The 12,175-nt window shown below is 35.6% G+C and overlaps 1 protein-coding gene across 1 annotated transcript in view; it reads right to left on the bottom strand.

Annotated features, from left to right (window-relative positions):
* The window catches only part of LOC129250842 (hemicentin-1), a 336,677-nt gene that overhangs the window by 190,189 nt on the left and 134,313 nt on the right, over nt 1-12,175 (bottom strand). Inside the window, exon 6 of the mRNA XM_054890469.1 lies at nt 7,191-7,391. Within this exon, the coding sequence (XP_054746444.1) occupies nt 7,191-7,391 (201 nt within the window). The remainder of the gene's footprint in view (nt 1-7,190; nt 7,392-12,175) is intronic.

Raw genomic sequence — 12,175 nt, 5'->3', positions numbered from 1 at the left:
CGATAGTACAGATTACATCCAATATATTTTACACATACATATGCAGCAAAGTTCAAAGCACTAGCTTTACAAATATCGATGTGAATTCTATACACAACCCAAACAAATCTGTGTAGAAAATGAAATACCTGAATAGCAAACAAATTCCTCTCATATTTGCACTCCTCACAGCGTCACGTGACACCTAAATTACAATTTTCTAGTTCGTGTTGCTCACCTCGCGTTAGGTTATTTGTTATTGTTTAGTGATTTTGTCAGCCAATAATTCGATGTTTGCTATTGTTATAGTAGCGCCTGCTGCTATTGGTTAGTATATTGATAATCATTCAGACAGCAGGCAAATAAAGTGTAGCGCTGCACTGTATTTTTTTTTTTTTTTGTTGTATCAGTAGTTTTGGGTTTGCCAATGATTTGGTAATATCATATTTGACGAGAATAAAAATAAATTTCGAAATTTCCGTCATGGCAACAATTTTAGGATATTTTGCTTTGGACACAATGAAGCCAATTTGTAAGGAAAAAACGAATGCCATTTCTTTTGAGGTTACTTTTGCATGCTCAAGTAAAATTTTTTTCCCCTATTAATTTTTAAATGATAGGAAATTGAATTTTGAACACTGATGCTAAACAGCCCACTGTATTCACAGCTCTGAAAAGTGAAACAATAGATAGTTGACTATCTAGAAAGGAGAGAAGTGGCATAGAGAAACAGATATGTATAATATAATAGAGAAAGAGACAGACATAACTAGTCCTGTGAGTATTTTCCAGATTCTTTCGCAAATCTGAACATATCCTCCAGTTTGAGGGAACGAATTTTACTCATTCTCATGATATCGGAAACCAAAATTTGTAGCATTGCTCTAGCAAAGGCAGGATACTCACAGAGAGAATACTCAGTGCTATTCGTCTCCTCTAAGCAAGCCAGGCAAATCGGGTTCTCAATTAACCCAATGGTGGTCAAATGCTGACCCAATGGGTGGTGTCCTCTCGGTACCAATCGGTCGTTATCAATCGAATGTTTTCCAAATTTTATAAAAAAGAAATCGCTGATCCATTTGATGACAGGAATCACTGATTCTGATTATTGGCTCCGGTCCCTGTGGGTTAACCGCTGATCCGCAGTTAACCAATTCATCGGGAATGATTTAAATGATGTACTGAACACTTGGCGAAAAAGTGGAAAACTGGTTAAAATGCTTATCTCAGCGCAATACGTCGAATTTACATAGTAAAATTTCACGAAAGTATTTTTGTGGAATATTATAATAAATTTAGTTTAGTAAGTTTCTCAAAACAGGTTCCCTTTGTCGTTCTTCGTAGAAGTTTCAAAAGTAACATATTTGTAAAGACCCCAGAGGCTTAAAATGTTCCGGAAAATTATTTCACCAGCCAAAAAATTTAATAAATGGACTAGAAAGTCTACAGAAACTAAAATAGCAAATAGTTCACCAGTTCCCCAGTTCCCCTTAAGATATACTAGATCTTTCACTCTTTCTATCCTAGGTATAGAAGTGAATATAGATTGCGAATGATCAAAACGGCTACCTGTATCAGTTATTGCTTTGCTGAACTACTTTTTGTCATTAGGAAAACATTTTTGAATTTTATTGGGTCTACCCTTAAATTTGGAATTAATTAAATGTTTGTTATTTGAGGAATAAGAATTATATTTAAAGAAATAAAAAAAATTCTTAGTACTTACAAATAATTTCAGTCATACACTTCAAGTATTATACTAAATAACGTCGCAATAAATGTAACGGGACAAAACTATTTTTATGGAACCGGTTCAAGGGAGACGCATTTAACACCGCTTGTAGTGGTAAAGAGGAGCTTACAGATTCTTATGAATAACTAAATACTCATAGATACATAATAGACATATATATAATAGTATACACAAATATAACTGATTTCTCAATAACCAAAAGAAAAAAGAACTGTTTGAATCTCGTTCTAATTTTGCACACTTCTTCAAAAATAGATTGGTAGTATTTGAGCGCAGCATTTTTTTATTAACATTTAACTGAGACCTATTTGGAGGCAAAAGAGAAATCTTTATACAAAAGTGGTATTGAAATGTTAAAGTGGTGTTGGAATTATTGCGTTTTTCTTGATGGTAATCGCGTTGGTGAATAAAGCTAATTTTGACCAAAAAAACGTATTTCCTTGTTTGGCCCGGCAATTTTCAGCCCGAGTATTATTTTACCATTTTAAATTATACAAAAGGCGGCCGCCGTAGCCGAATGGGTGGTTGCGTGACTACCATTCGGAACTCAGAGAAAACGTAGGTTCGAATCTCGGTAAAACACCAAAATGAAGAAAAAGTTTTTCTAACAGCGGTCGCTCCTTGGCAGGCAATGGCGAACCTCCGATCGTAATTCTGCCATGAAAAAACTCCTCATAAAAAACCACCTCCAATTCGGAGTCGCACAGTGCGGCCGATTCCCAAAAAGCTGGCCAAAAGTCGAAAAAAAAGTTTCTAGATAGAGTCTTTTTGTCTTTGGGTTGGCTACAGTAACGCCTTGAGTAGTGAAAACCGTTCATAGCAACGTCCTGTACCCTAAGTATCCTCTGTATTTTCAGTCGCAACGTGGCCTTCGTATTACTGTCGATGAATAGTGAAAGTTGTACACATTTGAAAGATTTTGTAATGGAGTAAATTGAACAAAACCAAATGGAATCATCTTCGGAAGGTTAGTAAAATACGAGAAATCTTTAGTATATATCAATACCTCGACACAAAATTTTTAGTTGCAGCAATACGTATATACATTTTTTGCAATTTTTTTTATAAAATTTGAGTTTTCAAACTGTATAGTAATACAACGCCGTCATATGCTCCTTTGAAACCTATTAAAGGTTACTCAAAAAAGTAATGGTTACTGAATAAAACAAGATTCAGCTGCTACCACTTGCTACCTTGCGACCCCGAAAACATATAAATTTACATGCATCTTGATTATGTTCTTGAATATACGCTATTTCACGTGAGGGGGTGGCCAATAGGGGTGGAATGGGGTGGATTTTCAAAATTTTAAGATCAAATTCGTAATCAGCGACCCCGAGTAAGAAATTTTGAATCAATTACTTAATTTTTTGAGTTTTGGCCAGCTTTTCGGGAATCGGCCGCACTGTGAGTCGGCTTGAAATTGTAAGACTTTTACAAGAATTTTTTTTCTATTATTTTAAGCACAAAATATGCGTTACAAAAAACTGTTTGAGAAAATATTATATTCTTAATATTATTTATATTAGTATATATTAAAAAAAGGCACTTTTTATGTAATTTTGAAAAACATCCCAAAAGATTTTTTTCGTAATTTTCCAATTATTGCGCAGAATTCTAGAAATTGGTTAATTTGTAGGCTTAAGTATAATAAAAAGTAAACTGAAAAAAAGGAAAATAAAAATATATGAAAAAATTACAAAAACAAAAAATTGTTGAGCTTTCCGATTTATGGAAGGTTGAAAGTTAGCTACATACTTTTTCGAGGCTAAACACCTTTAGCTCCTTTTAACACTTTTATAATTTTTTTTTTTTAGATTTTGATTGTATTACTTTTTTATAAAATAAAGGGTGTTTAAATTTCAAAGGCCAATGTTGAATGTAAACCACACCTAATCGTCAAGTTTTTTTCTGCATTTTATTTAACATTTTTCAATTTCAGATTAACTCAATTTTCACAATTGAGCAACGCGTTAAAGCTATTCAGGCTTATTATCAAATCAAAATGCATATCGCGCACTTCGTGAAGAAAATCATCTTCAGTGATGAGACATATTTTTACCTCAGCGGGTTCGTCAATAAGCAGAATTGCCACATTTGGGCTATCCAAGAGTGATTGCCGAAAATCCAATGCACCCACAAAGAGTGACTGTTTGGTGCGGTTTAAGGGCCTGCGGCATCATTGGCCAAAATGAGGCCGGTCAGGCAGTTACTGTGAATAGTGTTTTTATGGACCGAATTGGAAGATATGGATGTGGACGATATGTGATTTCAACAGGAAGGCGCCACTTGTCACACAGCTAACGAAACAATGGCTCTTTTGCGCGAAAAATTTGATGACCGAATAATCTCACGTCGCGGAGATTGGCCGCCAAGATCATGTGATTTGATACCGTTGGACCTCTTTCTTTAAGGTTATTTGACAGAAAAGGTGTACGTCGATAAGCTAGCAACAATTCAAGAGCTAAAGGATGAGATAATTAGGCACATTAAGGCATAGAACCTCAATCATGCCTCAGCGTCATCGAAAATTTCGATCATCGAATGGAGGTGTGCTGCCGAGACCGCGGCGGCTATTTGGCTTATATTTTGTTCCATACGTAATTGAGCCATACCAGTATTACCATAATAAAGAGAAATGACAGTAATTTTCTAAAAAATTGTATTTTATTTAAAATCAATACCGGCCCATGGAACTTAACTACCCTTTATAATCATCAAAAAACATTTTTTGAGGAAGAAATAATGTATTTTTCTTCGAAATTTTTCGAAACAAAAAAATTCTCGGAAAATATTTCTTTTATTTTTTCTTAATTATATTTTAGGCTACACTCAGCACGTTCCATTTGTGGAATACCATCAAGATGCCACAAATATGAGGAGGAGCTCGTCCGAACACCCGACAGCAGTGTATGCGCCAATTATTTATAATTTTTTTATGCTCAGGAATTCCCGTAAGTCCATAATCTGGCTCATTTCTTTTCGAGCAATATTCACATTCCTTCACTGAATCAGTAAAAATTGAGTGCAAAATAATGAGTATTTCAAAAGCGACGCCTAGATGTCAGTAACGTATAATTTCTTATCGGTATCTTTTTTATGTCATCTTTGACATCTGTCAAGTAGAGAGATGTACAATTTTGAGATTCATGACAGAGTTAAGTGTTAAAATTATTGAAACTTATTATAAAAATAGTAGATCTTTAAGAACAACATATCGCAAAAATCGTGAATTTTTATTTTTCTTTTGTGGAAATAATTCTGTTGAAAATATTGCTGCTGTATCGCAAAGAACGCTGATATGACCTCAACATCGATATATAAACGTGGATTTTACCTGTAGACATATTCATGGTGGACATTTAAATGACAAACACATAATTGTTAAGAGCCGTGTTTTTGATAAAAATAGTTAACTTGAAAGAATCTAAATTTTTATATGTATGTTTTATTGTAAACCAACATCTAGGCGCGTCTTTTGATAGACCCCTTATAAAGTAGTCCGTTTGCCAATCGATCGAAAGTTTCCAATACCTGAATAGGACTGTAAGGAGGAGATCAAACGTCTGGAACGCGCAGCAAACATTTCTCTGATATGGGTTGCAGGTCATAGGAACATAGAGGGAAGTGAAATTGCCGATGAGCTTGCCAGAAAGCGGTTTCAACTATCCCTATCTCATACATCGGAGCTCATTTGAACGTTGTTAAAGAGAACTATACAATTTCTTTCTCAAAAAATCGTAAGACATATGGAAATCTATGTTATCGTGTGCTATCTCAAATACACGTTGGCTTCAGTACGACAGAAGCATAAAGTGATGGGGTACCCGTACTCTTATAAAACTTATAGCAGTGTTCGCCGGTCACGGGTGATCGGAACTCATGCGGAGAAGCTTGGACTTCCGTACAACCCCCATTGCAGAAGCTGTGGGTATCCGGCAGAGAAAAAGACTGTTGAACACTTTCTTTGCAAATGCCCGAGATAGGCGGCTAGGCGCTTGAGGCTACTTAGTGTGCCTCTTGGGGATAGCCTGATCTAGATCCCTTTTCTCTCATCCATTACATCAGTAGCACTGGATGGCTGTAGATGGGTTTTCATCCTTTAAGTTTTGTAATTTTTCGCAGGTACTGATCTACATTATGATATCAAAGTGACACTCTAGTGCTACTTGTAGATTACCCGTGGTAATCTTGCCATCTAACCTACCTGCCTGAATAGTCACAATTTTGAAATAAAAATTTTTCAAAATATTTGCAAAATATTATCTTATATTTGATACATACATATGTAGAGATTTGAAAATAGCACACTTAGTGGATTATATTAGAAAAAAAAGATGGAAAATATCCTTTTTTAGCCTTCGGTACCCATTTAACTCCTAAAAAAAGTGCGTGCAGCGTAGTACACATAACAGAAGTGAAACTTTCAAGGCAGACAAAGAAAGAGGGAGAGACCCGAGAGAGAATGAGAGAGAGAGAGAGAGAGAGAGAAAGAATATATATCTAAATAAATTCACAACATTTGTAGAGAATACAAATAGACAAAATTTACAAGAAACGGAGAAGGGTCGACCGGTGTTGGTAAACGCCGGACACAAGCCGTGGCAATAACGCGTACTACCCCGAGCTCTTATCACCCGCACAAACGCAGCGATTCCAGGACCGCAGCAACGGCACAAATTACCGCAAGGCAATACAAATAAATCCGACGCCGGAATAAATAGCACTCTATAGTACGCACAAGCACTAGCCAGGAAACGGAAATAGCGCCAAACGTAGGCACCAAAAAAACGCCAAAGAATTCGGATCAAAAAACACCCCAAACATTAGGCACCAAGGAAATATAATGCCAAAAATATATTTCCTACAAGTTTGCACTATCAAACAAGTGCCAAAAGGTAGGCAGTGTTATTCCTCACTAAAAATTATCTATGATATCTAAGATATATATAAGTTATAGCTCTCTCTCCTTTTCCTATACGTTATAGCTTTTCTCTCTCTCGCGGAACGAAAATGCCCAAAACGTTGCATGGCCTTTAAATTTTACTCTCCATTCTCGCTCGTCCATCGGCAGTTAAGAAGTTTCACTTCAAAAAAAAACTTCTGAATTTACGAGCATCGCCTCCATTCTGATTCCGAGATCTAACTAATGCATTTCAGCCAGTTCAGATTTAGTTATGACAATCAGATAGCTGCGTTATACATTCGTTGAAAATAACGCGTATTAGTTAGAAATCGCAAGCCTACACCAGAAGTGAAAATATCTGCATTTATTGCTCGCCTGGAGCCTCCACAGCCACATGAAATTTTATCAACATTGTTTAATCTTAAATGCTACGTGGGCATTGCGTTCTTTCCCCGCCATTATGACTTGAACTACAGATTTTAGTATTTTTTTTTTATGATTGCATTTTAGTTCACATAAATATATATTTACTGTATTTAACTGTATACTTACAATACAATTCAATCGTGATGTTGGTGGCGACATATTTCTTGTGAAAATTACTCGCCTGACATGTGTACACAGCATGTTGGTGAATGCGTGACAAATTTCGCACAACTAATTTGCTGTTGATATTGCCCTCGTATGAGTAATCCACCACGCTATTCTGGATTTGTCCATTCATGAGCCATGTCACTGTGGGCGGTGGCGAACCTGTGAATGGGTGGGTAGAATATATAAAAATATTTATTTGATTCGAGTTGTCGACTGGTCGAGTGTTCGAGTATAAGAAAAATGTGGAGGAGATGTAATAGTTTTGTTTGAGTACATTCATTCCTACACACATTCACACATGCATACATACATACATACATACAAAATATGTATAGATATAAATACATATATTACAAACATTTTGTTATTAGAACAAACAAGATAAGAATTTATTTTATTGCTATAATAAATATGTAATATATTTTACGAAATACTTTGCTTGGCAAGCTGTTAAAACAATGAAGATTCATTTCACATTTTTGCTACCGAAATAAATTAGATAGATGTGATTTATGTTGCAAGCCATCTGCAAAAAGGATAATCAACATTATTTATATAAAATATTTTTGTCATTCTAGGTCAATTATGCACGTAGTTATTTAACGAGGAAAATCCTTAAAGCAGGTGATACGAAATTTATGTTATGTTTTCAAAATTCTGCTCGCGTTGTTTTGTTTCTGTAGTTTTTTTGTTTTTGTGTTGCATTTGTAATGTGAGCGCAGTAAAATAACTTATAATTAAATTTGTTTGAATCGTATTTGGAAATAAACCTGAATTTATATTTAAACAAAATTTATTGTCTGAAAATTTCATTTGAAAATTTGTATTAATAATTTTTATTACCAGCATTTAAGATTTTGCACATACTGAAATAGCAATGTATTTCTATTTCTCGAAAATATTACATACAGCGTGTTCAATAACTATGTCACAGGGACTTATTGACAATTTGTGGCAATGTATTTTATTTATTTTATTTTTTTGATGAAAATATTTTTGCAATATTTGTGCAAATTTAAATAAATATGCGAAAAATTTTCATCAACATTTTTAGTTTGTGTGCGTTTGTATACGAGTATGCATTTTCATCAAAACATTCAATTTTGGTACAATAAAGTGCAAGCCTGAAATGGCTTAAAATCCTTTTTGGCTCGTTTTTTTTGCATTCATTATATGTAGGTATGACAGAAAACGCACAACATCGTGCAGGAAAAAAATTATCAAAAATAATCTAGGATTTTGAGCTATTGAGTGCATATTTGTAGCATTCAATAGGCTACCAAATTGCGTTCGTTATATGTTTTTTTGATTATTTGTTATCTGATTAACAATTTTGAAGTTTCCATGAAAATTTTTAGATTTTTTTAGTTTGCACATTTATTGGAAAAAGATTTTCATAAAATGATTAAATAAAAAAGCAAATAGATTGGTAAAACTTGGCAATAAGTGCCTGTGCTAGAGTTATTAAATGCACTCTAAATATGTTAGGTACAATTGGTTGAGTTGCGCAAGATGGCGTTAGAAAGAAAAAATGTGACATTAAAAAATCTGAGACCATTCACTACTTTCTTAAGGGGTAGTCAAAATTTGCAAAAAAATGAATTTTTTTTCTTAAAAATATTGTGTGAAAATTTGAAGTGAATCCGACAAATACTTTTCGGGCGCTACGGAGCGTTCGAGAGCCAGTAGCTAGCAGCAGCTGCGTATGAAAGTGGCACATAAGCGCTACGTAGGCAACAGCAAACGGATATATTGGAAGCGGCTACAAAGAAGATCTATTATATGGCCCAGCTATAGATGACGCAGTGTAAGTCAGTAAATAATTCGTATAACTCTACATAAACCGATAGCAAACTTTAAAGGCGTTTTTCTCAAAACTACCAGGTATTTTTAAACCTTCCCAAATGTATTGTATTGTTTTTTTCGTCTGGCATCTGGCAACAATATTCATTTCATTGTTTCTTACGTTTTATACAATAGTGCATTTTTATAATTCAATGCATTTTAAATGTAACGCTCTTAATAATGTCGAATTTTGTGCCTTCGAATTACGATTTGCGAACATCATTGATTTTCTGTTATCAATTGAAGAAAAAAGCTTCTCAAGCTCATCAAATGCTTATAGAAGTTTATGGTGGACATGCTCTAAGTAGAGCACAGTGCTTCAAGTGGTTTGAAAAATTCCGAAGTGGAGAACGAGGACCGTGATCGGCCACCGAAAAAGTTTGAGGACGCCGAATGGCATGCATTGTTGGATGAAGATGATGGTCAAGAAATGATGGCAGAGCAGTTGGGAGAGACCCAAAAAAATATTTTATAACGTTTGAAAGACATGGCCATGATTTTAAAGGTCGAAATATGGGTTCCGCATGAACTGACAATGTGACAATGCACCGCCACATCGAAAAAGAGCGACCCAGGAATTGGTGGAGACGTACGATTGGGAACCGCTGGTGCATGGGACTTACTCATCAGACTTGGCGCCTTCCGATTATCATTTGTTTGCATCGCTGGGCCACGCACTTTCCGAGCAGCGTTTCAATTCTCACGAAGAAGCCAAAAAATGGCTCGATGATTGGTTTTCAGCCAAAGGCGGCCAATTTTTTTGGCGCGGTATCCACAAATTGCCTGAGAGATGGGAGAAATATGTCGGTAGCGATGGCTATTACTTTGAAGAATACATTTGTAACCATTTTTTGTTAATAAACGTTTGAAATTGAAAAAACTGGTAATCACTGTAGCTTAAAAACCGCTTGGTAGACTTCAATAAAATTTATATAAATTTCGATTTTTTTACTTAATTAATTGTTAAAAAAAAACTTCGACTAAGCACAAGATTATCTATTAATAAAACTAATTTCTCTCGTCGGATTGATTTTAGATAAATCTCTACGGACTTGTGATCATCACCGCAAGGCACTTCTGGAGAAACGGGATCCACACAAACAGCGTTAACTTTCACAATTATTAAATTTTTTTTTTTGAAATTTTGCTAGAGCTAAGTCGAAACATGATGTATTAATGCTGTGCTTTTATTTCTGCAAAATAAAGCGAATGACAAGCAAAAAAAAAAATATTGAAAATCATCAGTTTTTCGTGTTTCTGACTACCCCTAACCACTTAACATAATATTGGACACCAGCAAAGAGAAAATATGCAAAAATGCAAGTCAGTGAACTAACTGAATAAAAAAAGAAGCACCGAGTATGGGTGTCATGGTCTGAATTTCTATCTGCGAATCGCAACAAAATCGACCCATTTGTGAATCGGATGATGACTTCTGATGAAAAGTGAGTAACATACGACAACGTAAAGCGAAAGCGGTCGTTACCCAACCGCGATTTACCGACGAAAACGGTGACCCACCCAAGATTGGTCAACGGAGAGGTTTTGTTGAGCGTCACCTCCAAGTTATGACATGCGTTTTGATGTAGTTCCACAAATGGAGGGGCGGGCCTACAGCTTCATCTCGCATTTGAACGCCAGATGGTTTGTTATGAGAATCTTTTTGAAGACAGAGCTGCTGAGATAGACTAAGAGGTTTGCTTTTACCTACCTGAGGCCTACGTTTGTTAGAAAAATAAAAACATTTTCTATCATTGGGTGTTTCATGCCTATAGTAGATTTTGAATTAGGGCTTTATCGAATGGTAGATATGGAAAAACCTTATCTTATGAACAAATTTTATATTCGGACCCGTACTGCCAACTTTAGATGACCTGGAGTGACAGCCAAGCTGCTCTAAAGGCATTAGAAAGCGTTCGCACCACTGTAAGTTGGGGCTGAAGTCCGTTGCAAGGTGGAATGGGCTTAAACTAATGTAGGTGTCGGGACACTGCGGTGCTCAGAGCAACAAACTGGTTGATGAGTTTCAGAAATATAGTTCGTCGATGCACTCGGCTAGTTCAAATTTTGAATTAATAAAGTTAATAAAAGGACTTGGAGCAGTAATGATACCTTAAAAAATAACCAAGTGCTTCCTGTAAAGGTCTAACAAGGAGGTAGCTTCAAGAAACCCGGTTTTTTAAAAAGGCCTAACAAGGTGTAAACAAACATCTTTCTCGGAGTGAAGAGAATTTGGCTGTGAGTCTGAGAGGAATAATTATTTGAGAAATTTGTGTGATCACCATATTGGATCGACGACCCACTACGTATAGAACATTTTTTCCGCCGCTGTCCGCCTTGCATCAAATTTAGATGGTACATTTTTGGGCCGGGTGTACCTTCGACAAACTGCTAAGTTTGTTTTCAAACAGATTTGCAGAGGAATAATGAGTCCCACCACATCTTTCTTTTCCTTCATTTTAATCTCTGTCTCTTAGCTTTAAGTACAATGGGCAACATTGCCTGAGTATTTACAAAGTTCTGGTCGACTACAATTGTACTTAATTTCATTCGATCCAAAAGTTTGACTGTTTGAAAGAAGCAATCATCCAGAAAAGGCCGGTTTTGGCTAATAGGAGTGGATATGTATTCCATTAGAAACACACCAGGCAGCACTCAGCAAAAACTTCGATAGCTTGGCTGTAAAGTTCTTATAGCTATATCTAAGTTGAAGTCTGGAATGGCACCTTACTACCACCTCCTATTTCTCTCTATGGTGAATGATTTAACTACTGAAAAATACACTTCAAGGGACTGCCCAGCTTTTTGCTGAAAGGAGCGAGCATTTCTAAGAAACCGGCACAGTGGAAAAATTTTCAAAATTACAAGAAATGGTGGCGCAAAACGGTGCATATTTGATTTAAGTCGAGCGTTTTTTAGGTGTCTTTTTTGCAAGATTATTTATTTCAGAGGACGTAGAATAAAACAAAGTGAAATAGTTCCGAAGTTTAAAAGCACATATGGAGATTTGAGCATACAAACAATCTCATTCAAGTCTCATTGGACGCTCTCGCCACATGAAACGTTAAGAGAAGAGTAAAAAAAAACTTTTCGAAAAT

The sequence above is a fragment of the Anastrepha obliqua genome, chromosome 1 (genome assembly GCF_027943255.1).
Source record: "Anastrepha obliqua isolate idAnaObli1 chromosome 1, idAnaObli1_1.0, whole genome shotgun sequence".
Taxonomy (NCBI): Eukaryota; Metazoa; Arthropoda; class Insecta; order Diptera; family Tephritidae; genus Anastrepha; species Anastrepha obliqua.
The sequence above is the reverse complement of the archived record's forward strand: the minus strand, read 5'-3'. Positions and strand labels throughout refer to the sequence as shown.